Consider the following 20876-nt stretch of genomic DNA (forward strand, 5'->3'; position numbering starts at 1 on the left):
CATGTTTATGTTGCCTGTGTGTCAGACTGCTCTCTCTAAAAATTAAAAAAAATTAAAAATGCTATTACATTGGATAAGAAAGAACATAAAGGGCATATTCTGCCCAGAAAGAAGTGTTAAGGACAAGCTACTGTCCCTGCTAGGTAGCTGGCTCTTTGAGAGATGAATCCCCTTTTCATCTCCGGAGTCAGGGCTGAATTGCTTTTTCTATTGTCATTCCAACACTTGGGAGACTCCCTGATCCAGAGTTCAATGCTAGCCAGGGGCACATAGTTTCAAGGCCAGTCTCGGCCATATGGTGAGACTCAGTGTCAAATCCAAACCGAATCAAAACTAAATCTTGTAACTAATATAAAAGTTTATCCTGAATAACAAATTCATATGTTGAACTCCACCTTATACACATATTTTGGGTTTTATCTTAAAGAATTACCTTAATCATCAAATTGTCCCAAATCCAATTTGAAGACTGCTCGCATGCATTAGGAACCTCAATGTGTGAAATACACATACAAGCAACCCCTGCAGGAAGAGGGTGTGAGAGCTGCAGAACTCCAAACCTCCTGTGACACCAGCACCCGCGCAAATTCAAAGAGGAAGCCGAGCGGGCGGGCCCGGAAACAGAGGCACGCTGGTGGCCCGGGGCCGACTGGCCCCTCGGAGCCACTTCCGGCGGCGCGAAACATGGCCGCAGGCCGAGACCGCGGGGACTTGGCTGCTCGGCAGCTCGTGTTCCTACTTCCAGGTAAACGCGGACGGCGCGTGGGCCGGGAGTGCTCAGTGTGGCGGCGGCGCGACGCTTTTGCCCGGGTCAGCACCCGTCCGCGAGGTCCTGGCGAGCGCGGGCCGGGAGTCGGTGCCCCATACTTTGCAGCGCATCCTTGGTCACGTGTCACTCCGCGCGGGAGCTTCAAACCCGGAAGTGTAGGGAGAGAGGACGTGCGGGTTCCCTGGTGTGTTTTTGCCGGTATAACTACCCGGCCTGCGGAGGGCGACGGTGGTTCCGGGACTCCGCTGCCTCCGGGAGTTACTGGATGTTTACAGCTCAACGTCTAGAATCTTGCTGGATCCAAAACCAGAGATCCGGTAGCCCCACGCTTAGCGGCTCTGCGGCTCTAGACGGGCCTGGGTGGCCAGGCTTTAGGGAAGTTGCGTGGGGTTAAACCGAGAGTGGTTTAAAATAGGTTCAGTACACAAAGACAGTCAAAACCCCAGAACCGGGCTTTCGGTATCCCTCTTGGTGGTGATCAGCTATCAGGACATGTGGGGACCTGAGACAGTGTACAGTCGGTGCTACATGAGGAGGGACCTATTAAATGGCTCATGAAATAAATATGGGCTAAGGAATGCAAGCTAGAAACAGTCTGCCATTTTATAGGCGTTATATTTGATGTTACATCATGGGAGAAAAGGAAAACTCCCTAGTCACTTTAATTTTGAGTTTTAGCTCAGCAAACGCAGAGCATTTTTTACAACAAATATACGTCACCAAGGTATACACCTGGTGATGTAGATTTTTGCCTCTTGGCATAACAACCAGACACGTACATCTTTTGCATATATATTGTCTCTCTTTTGTAAGGGGTTAAACATTCAAATGTGTGCTTATTGAGTATGCAGCTTACCCAGCTGAACACAGTGCGCTGCAGATCAAGTTGAGTGGCTTTCCAGCTAGAGGCTCATATAGCCTCTTCTAGAGAACCCAGGTGTTCTGTCATCAAATTAGTTGTGCCTGTTGGGATCCCTGTGTCCTTTGTCTTCCTTCCCTGTGTATCATTTTGGCCAGATTCATCTGTGTTGTATATACCATGGGTTTTGTTGGCTGTGTTTTGTTTTTGTATTTTTTTCTTTCTTTCTTTCTTTGGTAATTGCTTCTGCTAATTCATTGTATACATATCAATACTGCCCTACTGAGGATGGATATTAGTTGTTTCTGGTTTGCAACTATTAGAAATTCCACTTCTGAGAATATTCTTTTGAGGCTGTTGGTGGACACTGCACTCATATATTTGGAGTGTCTCTACCCTGGAATGGTAGATGTTCTTAGGTGCTTATTTGTGGGTTTAGTTTTAGTATTGCAAAATGGTTGTCTGAAGTGGTTGTTACTGATTCATACTGATTCCAGCTGCCCATGAAGAGTTCCAGTTAAGCCATACCCTCCTTACAAGTGTTTGGATGGTAAAGCAGTTGGTGAGAATTCATGGTTTTTGGTGGTCCGCCAGAGGGCTAGCTGGACACCTTATTTTAACTGGGGAGGGAGAATCCTTTCACGCTTCTGTAACATCAGTATAATTTGATTTTCAGGGTAGAGGCTTCTTTTACAGTCAAGTATGTTGATACTATGTAGACAGACACAGTAGCTGGTCATAAATTGAGTCTTTTGTTTTGGTGGCTGTTTCATTCTTAATGTGTGTCATACTTAATCACATCAAACACAGAAGTATTGAATGCATCCCTCAACATGATAGGTGTACTAGATCTCCTGGGGTAGTGGTGAGAAGCATTACAGCCTGGTTTCTGTTGAAAGCTTATGTGTCCTCTCACCTTTTCACTCTTTAGGCTGATAGTACAGTGGTCAGTGTTAGGGGTCGGGGCTTCTGAAGCTGTTAAAACGTAAGCTTCTAGTCCTCTGCTCGTCCAGATTGGCCTTTAGCGCCACCTGAAGGCTCTAAGGGTGCAAATATGTTTGCTGGCTGCCATGGTGACTGCCCTCAAATGGAAGGGCATTTGCCTCCTGGGAATGAGACTCCATCTCCGAGTGTTTTGACTCAGTAGGTCCTGGGCTGAGACCCAAGAATGTGCTCGTCCAGTAAATTCCCAAGCACTACTGCTGCTGGTCTGGCTGGTCCGGGGACACCCCCTGGAACTACTACAGCGAGGAATGGGCTTGGGGAGCTAGAGTGTGGGTACCCATGCCTGAGGCTTCACCCTGTGATGGACTAGATTGTCCACAGGCAAGAAGTGCATGGCAGAATCCAGGATGAGGGCCATCTTCACACTTGGTTGTTTCTTGCAGCAAATGAAGAGTCTTCCCAGGTAGCTATGGAGTCAAGAGCAAGAGACTGTGTACCCTTGGCTAAGTGCTACAGTGAAGTTGGGCCCTTCATAAAGAAAAGCTATATCATATCAAAGTTGGCAAGGGTATTTGGCAGAAGTGGGCTGTACTGTTTGAGAACTCACTGTTCTGAAAGTGAGCAGAAGGTTGTATAACATTCAGGGCACAGCACCTAATCTTGTGATGATACTTCCCCAACATTTAATTTACATTCAAGTTGCCTGGAATAGTCATGAAGACTATATTTAAAAGTTGGTTGCAGGTCATGTTTCCTCTAACTCACAGTTTTGTTTTGTAAAGTTGAAAATCCTAGATAAATGAAAGTTGAACCGTGCAGAGTGGATTCATTTTCGCAGGCAGCAAGGTAAATGCCTCCTTGCATCTGGGATGAGCGTAATGCTTTTCTCATGTAGCCTAGGAATACTACACAGATGGCTGTTCAGTTACTCTAAGGACACTAACATCTCTGTTTTTGGAATATGTTAGAAGTTTCCATCCCTCTTTGCTGCCCCTTCCCTCAAGAAGGTGAATGTTGAGTCATATTTTTTAATACTTGTTTTCTTTAGTCAAGCTTTAGTACACTTGCCAGTTCTGCTGAGCTGGGTCAGGTGTGAGAGTCAGTCAGGACCACATCATGACTGTAGAGAGGAGGCAGGAGACTGCCTGTGGCTGTTAGGGAAGACTGTTAACAGGACTCACCTCCCAGGAAGTGTCCACACACTGGGAAACCCTAGTGTTCTATGACAATAAAGGAAGAGTGGAAATAAGGCTCATATATGTGGGTTCACATAGAGTGAAAATGTCCTTCATCAGCCCCCTGAATGAGGAGTCTCCAGATCAAACTGGGCTTCAGCACAGATCCTCAGTTCTGGACACAGTTGTCATCGATGTTAAGAAGTACTACATAGCTCAGATAGCACAGTTGAGGCCAGTTCTTCTGGAGGCTAAAGGACACACCTGTCCTTTTAGGGAATCCCAGGCCTGCCATCCTGGACATTCATGTACAGTAGCTTTTTAGCTAGAGTGTCATGATGACCACAGATGATCTCTAAATACACAACAAGAACTGAAACTATTGTAGGAATTCACATTTTAGAACTATGTTCTCATTAAAAGACTTTTTAGCCAGGTGGTGGTGGTGGTGCATGCTCTGGGGGATAATCCCAGCACTTGAGAGGCAGAGCCAGGTGGATCTCTATGAGTTCGAGGCCAGCCTGGTCTACAGAGCAAGATCCAGGACAGGCACCAAAACTACACAGAAACCCTGTCTTGATCCCCCCCCCCAAATTTTTTTTAAATTAGATATAGAAGGGAGAGCTAATTTTCCTGTTTAATAATGGAGGGACTTTATATCGGCATTATTTCTGATTAATGGCCTTATAAAACCAAAGAATCACATCTTCATTAGGGTTGGGGGCAAGAAAGAAAAATGAGATACAAGGTAAAGAAGGGTTGACCCTAGGAAACAAGTGACCTTTTCTTCTTACCTAAGGGTTGGCACGTGGTTAACCTCAGGAGAGAAGTGGAAGTGGGCTTTCCCCCTTTGTGTGCATACATGTTTGTGTTTAGAAACAAGCCTTGTGGATTGAAAGCCGCCCTTCTCTTGGCAGGTGGTGGAGAGCCTGGCCAATCCAAGTGTAGCCTTGAGACAGCCTCTGAATAATTCAGCGAGGCTTCTTGGATGGCGGCTCACCATTCCCTGCAGGCAGTTTCTGGGTCGTCCAGCATGGAGTGCATTTAACATTTTCCACACGAATCTGGCTTTGTCTTTCTAGAGCATTTCTTGGTGGGGCCCCGCTGACCTTTCTCAGATGGCTGCTGGATCTGCTCCGGGCTGTTGAGCACGTTCTGAAGTGATGGATGGAATGGATCGGTTGCCAATGGGTAATCTGTTGGTGTGATCTTGTCCTCTTAGTGATCGTTCCAAAGATGTGGAACAAGTAACAACTTATGGCTCCTGCAGCCTTATCCCCCAGGGCAAAATAAAAAATCATAGAAGAAAGCAAATTTTAAGATTTGAATAGCATCCTAGGAACGACAGAGGTTTGCCACACAGTAGAGCTTTACCTGGGATGTTAGGAAACAGCTCAGTCGGTGCTGAAGCCAGGCGGTAATGAAAGACACGTGGAAGCTAGGTTCACATGCTTTATCAATTCTGTGTCCTTGGACAAATTGCTGCCTCCTGCAGGGTCTCTGTTCCCCGTTTCAACAGTGGGAGAGCAGAGCCCGTCTTGTGGGCTAGTTAGTGGTGGGCTAGTGTTAATGTCCACGCTCTGACCACCTTTAGCAGGACTGGGAACAGAGTGGGTTTTTGATAAATAATCACCCTGAAGAAATCTCATTTCATTTCTTCCTGGAGTGCCTTCCCCAACACTGTCTTTGCTCTTGTGCCAGATTCTACCCTGGCTTCAAGGCTCAACTTTATTTCCCACAAAGCCGAGTTATTTGCTCCAGCCCAATGTTTCTTTGAGCATTGGTGGCTTTTTATCTGCCTGCAATCCTGTCTCCACCCAGCTTCGAGGCCACCTCTGCACGGAAGCCTTTCTCACTGGGCCCTTCCTATTAGTGGGACCTCTTCTGCCAGTGACACACGTAATTATCGTTTTGTTGTTGTTTTTTTTTTATAGATAAGCATGTGTAAACTCCCATACAAGTTAGGAGCTAAAGGGAATTCAGGCGTGCTCTCCCTGGGCAGCCATTAGCTTGTCAGCGGTGATGCTGGCTGCGGCTTCAGAGGGTGCCTCTGAGAGCGTGTCACCTTGAACTTCCTTTGTGACTCCATCAGTTACCTTGTGCTGAATTCGAAAGGGAAAGGCCTTGTGAAGAAGTCACAAACAAAACTGGCAAGGACGGTTACAGCATGTACTTTGGTGATAAGGAGGCATTTGTGTTATAACAAACAAGGGGTGTTTCACACAGAAGATGGTACGTAGTTGGGGTGGGTTATCTTTAAACTGGATAGGTTTAAAAAAAAAACAAATCTCTGCAAGAAAGGTGAAAGTTCCCAGAATTGCGATGGGCTTGATGAACAAGCTGGGATGTCTCGAGAGCCATGGAAACATGTTGGATTTTTTAGGTCAACCACCTGCACACTCCCCTCTGTGCTCTTGGCATGAACAGGATTCTGGTTTAAATGGTCCAAGCCTTCCTTGTATGGAAACTTCTGCTTTCCACGGTGGCTTCAGAGCCTCTGGGGTTGAGTTGCAGAGCTTGATGGGAGCTTCTCTGGGGACTCCCGGGCAGCTTCGTATTTTCCTAGGTGGGGCCAGCTGTGTGTTGTGGCAGGGCTGCTGAGCGGAGCACTTGAGGACAAGCGGCCCTAGAGTGTTGTAGCAACAGGTAGCCTTGGGTTTCCGCCTCTCTGAGCATCAATGACTTCCTCTTAAACCAACTCCATTTCCAGTCAGAAACAGCCCGCTTCAAGGGAATGCTGTCTTGTCACTTTCTAAGACAGTCTCTGACCACCCCCAAAGGGTCCCTGTGATCCAGCCTCCCACCATCCATAGCAGCAGCTAGAGTAGGAGAGGGTGAGGGTGTGGGGGCTCTCCTGGAAGGAAAGCTGCTGCCCGAGTCCAGCTTTGGAGTGACTGGTAAGGGTAGTCTCCTTGGTTTGTGCAAGAATGCCAGAGGTTATTTGTATGGAGAATGGGATCGTGGCAGCGAGTTAGAGTTGTCCCTCAGGGTGGTTGGGCAAGTGCTGGTTCCAGAAGCCTGTAGATGCCAAACTCCTGGATACTCAAGCTCTTTGTGCATTTGCATAACCTACACAATGCACCCAAGGACTTTAAATCACCTCGTGGCTATTTGTAGTACACAGTGAAGTATACAGGACGTGCAGCTTCATTTTGTATTGCACTGTTCAGTAATAGACAAGGAAACAAGCCTACACACTCAGTACAGCTGCAGGTTTTCCACCCGAATATTTGTAATCTGGGAAGAATGTGTGGACGTGAAGAGCTGGTTTTATTCACCTTCATCTTCTCAAGGATTACATCCTTTCTAGAAAACCTCCTGTCTTTGAGTCTTCTAGCCCTTGTGCCTTATAGCACACCCTTACATATGTTACTGTATTTGATCTTCACATGACCTTGGGCAGCAGTTAAAATGAGGCCTTTTCATTGCCCGCTTAACTCAAACATCAGGCCATCCATCCAACAAATAGTAGGGTTTTGGTGGCACCAGGACCTGTGCTTTGCCCCAAGGCCATCCTTCTGCCTGCGTGGTGGCATTGCAGCATCACAAAAGAAGCCAGAGGCCCAGGTGTGGCTAGGATTCCTTCTGCTCTGTTTGGTGACCAGAGCACATCTCTTCTGGAGCCAGCCCCCACTTGGTATCTGGTACCTTAGTCACATCTGTTCCATGTAACCCTCCAGAATTGACCTGTTAGCTCAAGCTCCTACTTTATGGGTTTTTGTGTTTTTTTTTTTTTTAATTTTAGATCATTTGTTTGTTTTGGGTTTTCAAGACAGGGTTTCTCTATGTAGCTTTGCGCCTTTCCTGGAACTCACAGAGATCCACTTGGCTCTGCCTCCCAAGTGCTGGGATTAAACGTGTGTGCTACCACTGCCCGGCAAGCTCCTACTTTATATATTGCTGGTCTTTATGGCTCCAAGCCAACTGTGGACCTGATTTTTTTTTTTTTTTAAACCAACTTTCTCTCTCCTGACAGGCCATTCTTTGAAACATGGCTGTTGGTAGGGACAGTCCTGAAAAATGAAAAATGGTAGCCTTTGTTTGACATGATCTTGGTGGAGGGTAGTTTTATTTTTGCTTCCAAAGCCTCACAGTAAAGTTATATTCATGGGAAACATTTGCCTGGTGTGTACTTTTTTTTTTTTTTTTGACTAGTCTGTGAAGAAACAGAGCCTCAAAGCCAGAAACGTGAACCAGATCTTGCTGATGGTGGTGCTGACATCTTGGGAAGGGAAGGCATACAGTTATTTTTGATGTTAGCATCTTGAAGGCTGCAAGGAACTTGAACACCATGCTGGTTCGTCTTGACTTCTGAGTCGATACCTGCCTTGTGCCCTTCAGGCGTCTCAGATAACTTAGAGTTTCCACAGATGAGAATATCATTCCTAATAGATCAGTTTTCATACCATCAATGAAACTAGACTTTATGTGTTTTTAGATGCTTCCTACATCACATAATAAACTTGTCATCTTTCTCGTATTATTTGGTCTGGTCTCATTGCGTTTGGCTTTCCTGGATCCCCTTCTTCCTCATCTGCTGCTCCCTGGATTATTCTACGGGCTGGCTTGGCAGGCTTATTAGTGTCCCTTCTGCAAGAGTGTGGGATGACAAGACAAGAAGGGGACAGACCACTTGACACTTACATCATAGGAGAAATGAGCTGCAGTTTGTGGGCTTTTCATTTTTTGATTATGGAGAGGACTTAAGTCGCAGTTCAATGTGTTGCCCTGTAGTAGTACTTTCCTGAATTACATCATGACCCACATTTGACTCTCATCCCAGAAGTAGAACTGAGTAGAATGCCTCCTTCACAGAAATGCTATGGGGTGACATTATATAACTTATGCAGAGGACCACATGGTGCCTGGTAGGACCATAAATGACCATCACATACTACCATTAACTTTTTTTTTTTTTAATTTTACATTCATTGGGGACAGTTGTCTTCCTGTCAGTGGTGTGTGTTCTTTAAAGTTCAAGGGTCAGAGCAAAGTGCTAGGGACTCATACATAAGGAAGCAGAGTGGCAGACGGAGACATCAGGAGTCTCTTCCTGCATCCGAAAAGGCCGGTACACATCTGTTCTGCCTGATCTTGTTGGGAGGTGTTTCATATGAAGAGATTTTCTATAAAGTGAAGTTATACTTTCAAAGTATCAAAACTTGCTTTTGCCTTTTCTTACTGAGCTTTTTCTAAAGCTGAAGAATGCACATTGGATTTACTGAGAATGCTTGGTGTGCAAGAAACCCCACCAAGTACTTTACACTATTTTCCATTTTCCATAGATCAGTAAGACAACTGGTTCTAACTTAACCTTTTCTGGAAAGGCTGCTTGTTAGGCCTTTTATCTCTCTGGAAGGTGTGACTCTTGATTATATTTGATTTTTTCATTCCCTGTGCATCCCTGACTTTATCACGAGGTGATGGAAGTAGACAAACTCTAAAATGGGTAATTATTTGTGCTCTGGGCTCTTTCCTGTGTGTGTCAGCCTGAAAACTGCCTCTAAATAGTTGAACAACTGAGGCACAGGCAGGTTCACAGTCTCACCCAAGGCCACACTGCTTGGTAATGAGAGGGCCTGGGATCGGCGATGGGCCCTGATGAGTCCAGGTCCCAGGGGCCTGTGCTGACACCATTGGGAAAGTAGTTGGGGCTGGCTGCAGCTCCTTTATTCTTCATGCCCTACTACACTAAAAGTGGGTCCTCTAGGGTGAGCATGAGCTTTTGTTTCTTAACTTATGTTTTTCACCTCTTCTGGACACACGTGAAAGAAGTTTAAGGGAAAAGATGAGCTTCCAACTCCAAAGAACCAACAACACCCACCCCCCATGATCCAGGGTTTTCCAAATGTAAACTGAAACTCTTTAAGTGCGGTAGAGCCTTTAGTCTACAGGCGGGACTGACTATCTGTGGAATATTAAGGAGACTAAGGACATAAGGTCATTACAGCAGTACAGTTCTTTCTCGTGCTTGTGCAGAGAGCCAGCCTCCTGGAAGCCGTGAAGACACCAGGGGAGACAGCAGACGCCTTTTCAGGCTCTTCAGCCGAGTCTTCTTAGAAAGCTGCAACTGTTGCTGTCCCCCAGTCAGCAGTCTAGACAAAGGGTCAGACCAGACTTGCTTTGAAGCCAAAAAAGAAAATGACAATCCTGCTCCGAGAGCTTTGTCCCCAGCTGACCTGTCTTGTAGCTTCTTGGAAAAATCCCCCTTTCAGGGCACCGTTATCTGACGTGACTTGGTACTCGGAGCTTGTTCTCTGGGAAAGGTCCTGTTGCTGAGGGTATTTGTCTGAGAGGACTCTACCAGACTGGCAAACAAACACCTGATCCGAACCTTAAAGGGAACATGTGGAGAACCGGGTGTCCATATGGGACTTTGGGGAACTCTGATTTGTTCATAGGGAATGAGAAGGCTGCACACACTGAAGACTCTGTGCAGGCTTAGGAAAAGCCTGGGAGTGCCTCAGTGTCTCATCTCTGACTGACTAAGGCCCTGGGAAAGCAATAAATAGAGGTGAAGCCAGTGGTGTGAATGTCCGAGTGTCGAAGGCTTGCCCCTATATACGCAGAACCCCTTAGCAAAGACTTACTGGACCTGAGTGCTAATCAGTAAGGTGACTGAAGTCCTGAACTACTTACTAGAGTGGCTGGCTACAGAGGATAGACTCTCAGAGTTAGTCCAGAAAAGTCACCAAGTGACTGACAACCCGCGACAAATCCTAGGAGCTGGGGAGGGCAAGCAATTCCAGAATTGCCACATTTATTCTGTTTTATTTAACTTATAATAATGTTCACTTATTTAAATGTTCCAGATGTGCACTAACAGGAAGTGTGGCCAGAATGTGAGGAGAGTCATTGATGAAACTGCCCCAGAGGAGGCTGAGGTGTTGAGTTTATTCTACAAAGGCTTTAGTCAGAACTTAGGAATTTATTCTAAGATCTAAAGCAAACTGTCTGAATGATGGCATAACTGAAACTCACCAAGTAGAATAGAATGTTAAGAACACACAGACATCACTTTTTTGTTTGTTTGTTTGTTTGATTGTTTGTTTGCTTTTTGAGACAGGGTTTCTCTGTGTAGTTTTGGTGCCTGTCCTGGATCTCACTCTGTAAACCATGCTGGCCTCGAACTCACAGAGATCTACCTGGCCCTGCCTCCTGAGTACTGGGGTTAAAGGTGTGTACCACCACCTCCTGGCCAGACATCACTTTTATAAGGGACCAAATAAGAGGATCTCCCAGCTTCCCTCAAACAAGACCTAACCAGCACTGTAAATCAATCTGACCTAACAGGTCATAAACAAACATATAAAATGATCAAAAATATCCCAAATGCATTGCACAAAAACAATGAAATGAATATGGAAGACAGTTACAGAAGGGAATTTGGGTGATTCACAAATATGTGGAAATTAAATGCCACAGTCCTAATAACAAATGAGTCCCAGAGAAAAATATGAGGGAAACTAGGAAATACTTCTGAGAGGCAAGAAAATCAAACACGGAGACTTAGGAAATGCCCGTGACAGTCTAGGACAGTAAGACTCAGAGCTACGGAGCTGCACACTCAGAGATTAATAACTGAGAGCTGTGCCCTCCCCTCCCATCACCTGTGTGCACCCACCCCAGAGCAGAGCAAGAAATAAACATGAGCGCAGACGAGGGAAACACATAGTCAGACACCCAGAGGATCCGCAGAGCCAAAGGTGGCTCCACTGAAAAAACAGTCAGTACATCTTTAGCCAGATTGACCCAAGGGGAAAAGGGGACTAAATTCCTGACGTCAGGAATGAAAGAGGGAACGTGGCTGCCGACCTTATAGAAGTGGAAAGGGAATGAAGTATTGTGGATGAAAAGGACATATTCCTGGATAGAAAAATGACCAAATCAGCTCAAAAAAGATGTTGGCAGACACAGTAAAGAGGTTCAATTAGTAGTCTTTTCACAGGAAAAGCCCAGCTTCCAGTTGCTTAACTGGAGAATTCTATTAGACATTGAGAAATAAGATTGCTCCTGCAAAGACTTTTTTAAAAAATGGGAAAAGAAGCAGGCATACATCACAACTCAGACTGGGGTTAATGTTACCATGAAAAGCAGGCAAAGGCTTTGCAGAAGTCAGCTTAAGTTTATGCACATAATGCAAAAATCCTAAACAACTAGCAGATAAATCCAGGAGACATAAACAAACAAACAAAAAAGGATTATGTATGAGCAAGTGGGATTTATTCCGAAACAAGACTTGAGTCAAACTGTGACATATGCCCTGCTGATGAGTAAAAGCCGAACAGAATCAGCCACAGGAAGAGCATTGAGAAAGCCTAACACCCTTTCCTGAGCAACGTCCTCAGCAGTTTCAGAACAGGGAACTGTTTCCATCTGATAAAAAAGCCCACAGACAACATTGTGGCAACAAATATCATGTGACATTTTTGTCTGTGTGTGGTGGAATGAAAGTATTTTGAGGAAATTGAGGTAAATAATGTATATCATTAAAGTTGATTTTACCTATGCTTAAGGTGGCTTCTAGGAAAATTTAAGTGGTGTATGGGACTGAAATTTATGTAATGTTCCTCATTTCCTTGGGATAATGCAGTTCTGTGTCAGAACTGCCAGGTTGTAGCAGGTGGGGTCCTTCACTGCCCCGTGGGGACTAGATGATAAAGAGGTGAGGGACCAGAGAGATTGATGGACAGGGGTAGAGAAGTAGACACGGGATAAGGGTGTATTGGAATAAAGCTTCGTGGGGGCAAGGGTTTATTGGTGTGATATTCCCTGCCTGAAACAGCGCATGAAACAGCAGCAAAGAATGACAGGGACGGCTGAGGCTGAAGGTGACTCGGGACTGGATGGCTGGTTTTCACCCTGCTGTGCCTGCATGGAATCTGTCAGTGAGGAGGCATTTAGGGAAGGCCTACTTGGTGGTTGATACTGCCCCATCAGGATGTTTCAGAATGCTGAAGAGAGCCAAGGAGGCTAGATACTGGTGGCATTTGTCATTGTGAATTTGTTGTTGTCAGGGTTTTCGATAGGCAAAAAATATTGGCTAACTTTCTTCCTATTTAGGGGAAATCTATTTCTCTTTGAAAGCTCCGTAGGATACAAAAGCACTGTGTTTTAGGTCAGCATCTCTCCAGATCTCTGGTCTCTTGCTTTCTGATTGCTGTGGAGAAGCTCTGTGGTGATGGAATCCCATCTGTTACCTTGGCCTTGTTGTCTGTACTTTTGGAATGAGATCCCAGAAAAGTCTTTGATGAGACCAGAGCACAGGTTTTTTTTTTTTTTTTTCCCCTGGAAGTTTCCTATTGGAACATTTTAATCCAGTTTGAGTTGGTTTCCTGTTGATTCAGTGCAGCAGCAAGTGGTTTTATGATGAAATAGGATTTCTCACACTTACAGGACATCTTCATTCTGTCTGCCATTGTCTGTTTCGGAGAACATTGGCATTTTCAGCAGGGCACACTGATGATTTACTTGGTTGTGCTGTGTGTGTAACTGCAGACATCCTTACAGCAGGCATTTTAGGCTGCTGAGAACCTCCCCACTAACTGCTCTTTGTAGAAAAGATAAAAACACTGCTTATTTTGGAGAGTTTCTAGAAATGTCTTTTTGACTTGGCATTTCAAATTCTTAGTTATTTGGGACTCTGGAGGAATGGAGAAGCTAGAAGACAAACAATACAGTTTTCTCATAATAAAAGGAAATGGTCAAAATAATTCAAGTCCATGTTGTATGAGGAAGCTGGGTGAGGAAGGCTGTCCTGTGTCTTGAGATACAGGGAGATGAGTAGTACTTGCTAGGCAAGAAACACAGGCATGGGGGACAACTTACTTTGGTATTTTAGAAAGTTCCAACAGGATCATACTTAACTAATTTACACTTCAGTCTTGATGTGTCATTCCAGAAAGAGCCTTGATGGGGTTCTGACAGTTGAACCTGCACACTCTATTTATGTAACATTCTTAATGTAGACTCATGGAGCTGGGGGACAGGTTAGCAGCTAGCAGGGGGAGGTGTCCGGAAGGTCCTGTTGTGTGTGCTTTGAGTGTTCTGCGGCTTGTTTCGTGAGGAAGCATTTAGGGGTGCCATGCCTTCTTATAAAGTGGCCTTTTAAAGTTCCTTGCTCAAGTCTGTTAGCATCTGCTTCTCTTTTCTTCCACTCTGCTTGTGTCTTTATGTCTATGTGTGGTTCTTGTGGGCAGCAATGCATTTCCCTCTTGCTTTTCAATTTGGTCTGAGTTGCTGCTTATCATTGGGATGCTGAGACCCTTGACATGTGGATGTGATCATTGATGTAACTGGGGTTGAATCTGCTGTCCTGATGTCTCCTGTTTATCCTGGGTGTCTATTTTGCCTTCTTCTTTTTGATTAAGTGAGTGTTTTTCACGGTTCAGGTTCATCTCCTTTGTTATTTTATGAGTGACAATTTTTTTGGTTTCATAATTTTAGTGACTGCCATAGGGTTTCTTGTACTGTATTTATTTGACCAAGTCTTCCTCCAAGTACTGTTCATCATGTCACATATGGCACAAGAACCTCACAAGATAGTGTCCTTACATTTCTTCTCTTCTGGACTTAAGTCATACATTCTCTGTGTACATATGATATGAACACTACCCTGAATTATTTTAACTTAAGCAGCCAATGATCCTTAAAGAGGTTAAAACAATACGAGCAACTCTCCTTCTTCAGCCATACGTTCCCCAGTTTGAATTCCTGCATCTGGCCTCATGATCCTTCTGCCAGAAGGCTCTCTCCCTTAGCCTTGTGATGCACGTGTGTTACTGATTATTTCTGTCAGCTCTGTATGCCTGAAGTTTTATTTCCCACCCTCCCTTTCCAAAGGTAGTTAGTTTCTCTGTGGTTGTGGTGCTTTACTTTATGGATGTTTCTGGATTGTCCTCGGACTTGCGTTGTTTTCACACCTGAGCTGTCTTCCACAGCCTTGCTTCTCTGTGCACACTGGGACCACTCCCACCCTGGGCTACTTTAAGATTGTCCTTCTTATGGTTAGTTTTGAACTCTTGGTTATGTTGTTTGTTTTTTTCTTCTCTGTGTACTTTGGGATCACTGAGCTTCCTGGATGTGTGAGTTTATAGCTCTCCTCAGATTGGAAACATTTCACATGTGCTTTTTAAGATATATGTGTTTTCTTCTGGCTCTTCTGAAAGCTTCCATCTCTCTCTCACACACACACACACAGAGCAGGAGGTTTGAAACTGTCCTGTAGATCAGATTTCTTTTTAAAAAGTGTCTGTGCTTTTAGAGCATTTTCTGTTACCGAAAGAATCTTCAAGTTCATTTATATTTTGCCATTAGTTCTAGTTTTTTTTTTTTGTTTTTGTTTTTGTTTTTTTAATTTCTTGTCTAGCATTTCAGTTTAGGTCATTAAAAAGTCTTCCGTCCTTTTAATGTTTTATGCATGAGGTCTGCTTCTGTGCCTTTTCCTTTAGTTTGAATGTTCCATGTACAATACCAATCTCTTGGAACAACCATTGACCTTTTCCCCCACCTCTCATCAATTTACCTTTCGGGGTGATGAATATTTCTATATTCTTAAGTATTTTTGGACTTCAAAAATATGTTACTTGGCGAAAAGAGTCTGGTCCTTTTGCCACTGCTTTTTTTGTTTGTTTGTTTGTTTGTTTTTTAATTTTTTGAGACAGCGTTTTTGCCGTTGCTTTTTAATTAGTGTGATGAGATTTTAGCAGTGTGTCAGTCAGGAGTAATTGTTGCCTCTTTCAGAGGCAGTACCTGTTGAGTATTCTACCTAATGCCCCATGGTCATAAACAATGGGAAAAACCAGTGTGAGTTGAGTTCTCTGAACACATGGAAAGGCCCCACTGCACACACCTGGGATCAGTTTCTTAGCAGCCTTCTTCACTGTGGTCTCCATCACTCTAGTCTTTGGAGCTCTCCACTCTAGCACATCAGCCCTAACTCGGCCAGGCTTTGCCTCGCTCCTCTGCACCAGGCCTTGGAAACCCTCTCAAGGAAATAAGCCAGGGCAATGAGCCCACTGTTCTGCATGGCTGGTGTTCGGTGTCTTTAGAACAGCAGCAGCCTCATACTTTGCATGGGGATTGTTGAGTTACCAGAACTCTATCTTAATAGAAAGTAGAAATCTTAAAATGAGATTTTCTTGCTTATGGATTCTGTATTACTATTAGAGCAAGCAGAAGTTGTGTTCTTTTTCTGGAGAGCTGATTTCTCACCCTGTTTGCAGTATCTGTGTGCATATGGAACTGAGGTGGAGTGGGCAGAGCAAAGAGAGAAGCTCAGTTCTTCATTAAGACCTCTCTGGGTGCTCTTGTATAGACAAGCTGTACCCCTTGACCAGCGTCCTGGGGTGCTCTTGTGTAGACGGACTGTACCCCCGACCACCTTCCTGGGGTGCTCTTGTGTAGACAGGCTGTGCCCCTGACCACCTTCCTGGGGCGCTATTGTGTAGATGGGCTGTGCCCCTGACCACCTTTCTGGGGCACTCTGTGTAGACGGGCTATGTCCTTGACTGCCTGGAGCCCCTAATTCCTTGGGTGTCTGTGGGTTTTGACTGTGCTGCTTAGTCTATTGAAGTTGTCATCTTGCCTGCATGTTTTAATCTATGTAATTCAAACATAGACAGTCAGATACTGTAGAAGAAACACTGCAGAAACTTGCTTTCTACAGATTAAAGTAAAGCCATTATAATTTTGTCTTGAAGTGTGGACACTAAGACAGACACAGATTAGTAGATCAAAGTAGAATGTCTACATACAGACCACAAATGTATTGAAATATTTAGTGTAAAGATTTTCGTGGTGGGCTCACTCCATGGGCTTTGATACAGATGGCCAACCCTTTAAAAAAAATTAAAGTTGGATTTCTATCCAATATTTTCTACCCAGGGTATATTCTGAATTAGCTAAATATAACGTATCCACAGAAATATATAAGAATACACATACTTTTGAGGAGAAGGCTTTGTAAAGTATGACACAAAAGTTACAAGCATAATGAAACATAAGATTACACAAAGATTTATATCTTTAATATGGCAAAAAGATAATTAGAAACAAAGAGAGCTAAAATACAGTTACTGTCTTTATTGTATAAAGGCCACTCATGAAAATTTTTTTTTTTTTAAAGATGAAGCCCCCACTGAGAAAATGAGCAAGGGATATGATTAACTAATGGTGTCCGAAATTAAACATAGGGGTCTATATTTTAAAAGTGACCTTCCTGATAATAGCTGTAATTTATTTTGTATTTCTGTTTGATTATGCTAAGTGCTTTTGACTACTTAGTTTAAGTTTTTTAAAAAATGTGCTGTCATCCATGTCTTCTGAAAGGAGATTGAGATTGGAGAGAAGACTGTTGGCCAAGGTGAGGATGCTTGCAACATCTGACTCCAGAGCTAACCTAACCTACCTCAGATTCCACTGTCGCTCCCCTGGAAAACAGCTGTTTTCTAAGAACCGCACAGCTAAGAAATGATAAACATTTTAGAAGGAAAGATTGCCTAAGTAGAAAAATGAGAGAAGGTGAAGGCACAGTGGAGACGCGCCTTCACATCGCTCAGATCCACTATTTCTTTTCAGAATACTTAAAAGACGCCTCAAAGAAGATGAAGAATGGCCTCCTGTTTGTAAAACTGGTCAACCCGCGCTCAGGTGGGTCTCGCTTTCTCAGGTCCTCTCATCCTGGAATGTTTCCAGCATTGTGCTAAGTGTGTGGAGTGCTCGCTTGCCTATGTGTCATTTTGAATTAACTTAAAAGTTCACAGCCTCCTGTGGTGGAAAATGAAGCTGATTAATTTTCCAAGATAAATCACACTAAACACGGCAAAGAAGATCTTTTTTTTTTTTTTTTTTTTTTTTAATACTTTTCATCCACAGAATGTTGAATCGTTAGAAATGTGGGTGCGTTTGAGTTCTCTCTGGAAATGGATTGATTTTCTTTGGCTTTCTTATGCCAACTTTCCTTAGCGTTCTTACCCACCACTAGACTGCATTTATATTCATTTTGTGTTGTACAGTAAAATAAACAACCGAAGTGAGAACGCAGAAGGCCGTCTTTGACATGTTGTGATTTTGGTTGGTTTCATTTTTAGCTGTTCCTTTCTTTTACACTGACCAAAAAGGCTACCTTTCACCACCCCCCACCACCCCCCATTCGACGATGGTTTTTCTTTTATTAAAATCATTGTATATTGGGGGAGCAGCTTTATGTTTTATTGAGAGATATGTTTATTTTAATTTTATACTCAGCACATTTTGTTTTGTTTTTGAATTTTGGGGTAAAAGTATCAAAATAAACTCAGCCGGGGTTGGGGATGGGCCCTGGGTTCAGTCCTCAGCTCTGGAAGAAAATAAAAAATACACTTAGCCATGAGGTAACAGCAGATTCTATTGATTGGTAAGGGTCTGACGCGTGATGCCTGTATGTCAGTGCTCTCCCGGTGACAGTGTGACTGCAGAGTGAGTGTGGGAGAGCGCATGGGTAGTGTTTTGTCGGAGAGATGTGTAACTCAAACAATGAGAATGTAAAACAGAACAAAAAACAGACACCGCCCTTCTTCCCTAGTGTCTTTCCTCAAAGTGAAACTGAATATTCCTGTCGAGCCCTACTGGAACAGCCAGCTGAGATGAGGAATTCTTTAGGCGGCAGTCCCGTTCTAAAGCACTTAGCAAGAGAAAACATCTTCCTCTGCAGCTCCAGTTTTGCGTGTACAGACAAGGCGTGTGCGCTTTATCTTCACTGTTGGCAAAGGGAAAAAAAGAAGGAGTGTTCTAAGCCCTTCCTGTGTCCTAGGTAGTGCTCTAGGATGTACGGGTGTTTTCTTTTGTTCAGCTCTCATAAACACCCTCTAAGGCAGATTCAGGATTGCCCTGTACCCAGATTAGCAAGTAGAGCCATAGGAAGGATTGTGTAACTTCTCCAGTCTCACACTCAGCATGTGATTCCAGTGATTTCAGAGAGTGCTCTGTGGTTAGAAAAAGATTTGATAAGTTGAGTGGTAAAACATCAGATATGCATCCCTTCAATCCCGTTTCTCCCACCACATAGACTCATGCTGCTGAGAACTGACTCTGGACCTGAGTTAGGGGTAAAACCTCTCCTGTCCCCACACATCTTATTTGCTGAGGATTGGACCCTGGACCTGGCACATGCTGGGCAAGTGCTTTACCAGTGGCAGAGCTGAGCCTCTCTCCACCCTGGCCCCTCCCCCCTTCCCCCTCCCATCCACTTTAAAAGAATAAAACAGAAAGTTCCATCCATTTGACTAAGGCTTGAAGAGTTCCTTTCCTTTCTCATAGAGAGGCCGGTGGTTCCTGTGTATAGGGAGCTACATGCTGGCTTAGGGACAGACCCAGGCTCACCCATCTGTGGGAACCATTAGGATTTGGTAGTTAGGAGGTGGTGTAACAGTCAAGGTAAATGGCTTGTGCCTTTCACTTTCATGGTTTACGTTTAGTGAGGATTATGGAGCCGGAAAGTGAATGTCTGCGCCTAATACCCATAAGCCTTCCTTGGAGTTGGCGAGTGTAGAGCATGACTCCAGATGTGTAGGCTCCTCTTTGGAGCATTCCTTGGAACTCTGGACAGACTTCTGATGTACATATGTGCATGAGAAAAGTGATGACTGCTAAGCACATCTGTGTTACAGGGGAAGGAACCTTTTACCTGTTCGATATGTGTCTGCAGCAGCTGTTTGAAGTCAAAGTTTTCAAGGAAAAACACCGTTCTTGGTTTATAAATCAATCAGTTCAATCAGGTAAGTGACAGATACATACATACATATATAATTTTTTTCCCTACCGTTAACTAAACATACTCCAACAGCTCCTGTGAGTATGTGGGTTCATCCTCCTGGCTTGGAGTGTGTAAGTAAGAAGCTATTCTGTGTCTCAGAAAGGGTTTGGATCAAGTGAAGCTAAGTCATGTTGTCACATGTTAAACTGACAATTGTGCTTTATTTCCTAAAATGCCAACACATCCTCTGGCAGGAGTTAGATGGCCTGAGAGTGCCTTGGAGTGCAGGTTGAGTTGATTGGAAACATTTCCTTTAGAGGAATTTTGGACATTTTATGTCCTTGAGCAAGCTGATACAGTTTCTAAAACATGCTGGAATGTAACACCTCTTTTCAGAAGTGGTTTCTCATGTAACTTACTATGCCTTCTTTTAGCAGGCTTTCCTGTCAGTGTCATAGAATAAAGACACATACCTAGATTGTCCACCTATTAGAAGAGAAGATGTGCTGTGCCTCAGAGTTGGGAGGTGTTAGTCCACAGTCCCTTGGGCTGGTTGGTTTTGAGGTAGCACATCACGGTGGCCAGAACACTCACTTCCTGGCCAACAACCAAAGAGAGAGCAAGAGGAAAAGACTCCAAGGCCCCACCCCCTCCAGGAGAGCTGATGCCCTCTGGGGCCTCTATGGGCACCTGTATCCAAGTACACATGTGTGTACTCGTGTGCACGCACACACGCAGGTACACACCACCACACACACATACAAATAATTTTTTAAATTAAGTGTACTTTGTGTAGGGAGGTGGAAAGTACATAGTCCCCCACCATCACAGTAGCTGTACCCAGTCCTTAGGCAACTCGCCAGAGCTCCAGCTTCTGCTGTGGCCCACTCTCAGCTGGTATTGGCTGATAGCTGCAGAGGTCAGGTGCAGACTGGGAAATGGAGGGGAACAGTGATTGAGGTTGTTCTTTTAAAGAACAGTTTTGTTTTGTTTGAAATGTATTTGTTAAAAGAAAGAGGAGTCGTGACTACCTTGGCTGCCAGGAGATTGTTATTCAGTCAGAACGGTTCCCCATTCCTGCAGATAATGGATGCATCGTTGAGATGAGCTCAGAGCTTCCCAGTAGTCAAATGGTGTCGGAAAGTTGCCTCCTTAGTTATTTGCTTACTACAAACACGGACACAATGCAGGCTAAGGTCTCTGAGATGTGCAGATAGGTTGCTCTGTTAGATATTAAAAGTAAGCTCACAAAGGGTTGGGGATTTAGCTCAGTGGTAGAGCGCTCGCCTAGCAAGCTCGCCTAGCAAGCGCAAGGCCCTGGGTTCGATCCTCAGCCCCAAAAAATAAAAGTAAGCTCATGTCTTTCCTGAAACCAAAAGTAAGAGGTTGGGCAGA

General features: G+C 44.3%; 1 protein-coding gene across 5 annotated transcripts in view; it reads left to right on the forward strand.

The window, feature by feature from the left end:
* The first annotated feature begins 642 nt into the window (after positions 1 to 642).
* Positions 643 to 20876, forward strand: part of Rnaseh2b (ribonuclease H2 subunit B) — a 59516-nt gene continuing 39282 nt past the window's right edge. For 3 of the 5 annotated variants that reach the window (XM_036199947.1, XM_036199946.1, XM_036199944.1), the window contains exons 1-3: positions 673 to 745; positions 17327 to 17398; positions 19396 to 19503. In XM_036199947.1, the coding sequence (XP_036055840.1) occupies positions 685 to 745; positions 17327 to 17398; positions 19396 to 19503 (241 nt within the window). In that variant the 5' untranslated portion in view covers positions 673 to 684. Of the gene's footprint in view, positions 746 to 4830; positions 4940 to 17326; positions 17399 to 19395; positions 19504 to 20876 lie in introns of all 5 variants that reach the window. The other 2 variants (XM_036199945.1, XM_036199943.1) reach the window with 2 other exon arrangements.

Source organism: Onychomys torridus, chromosome 9, assembly GCF_903995425.1.
Source record: "Onychomys torridus chromosome 9, mOncTor1.1, whole genome shotgun sequence".
In the NCBI taxonomy this organism is placed as follows: domain Eukaryota; kingdom Metazoa; phylum Chordata; class Mammalia; order Rodentia; family Cricetidae; genus Onychomys; species Onychomys torridus.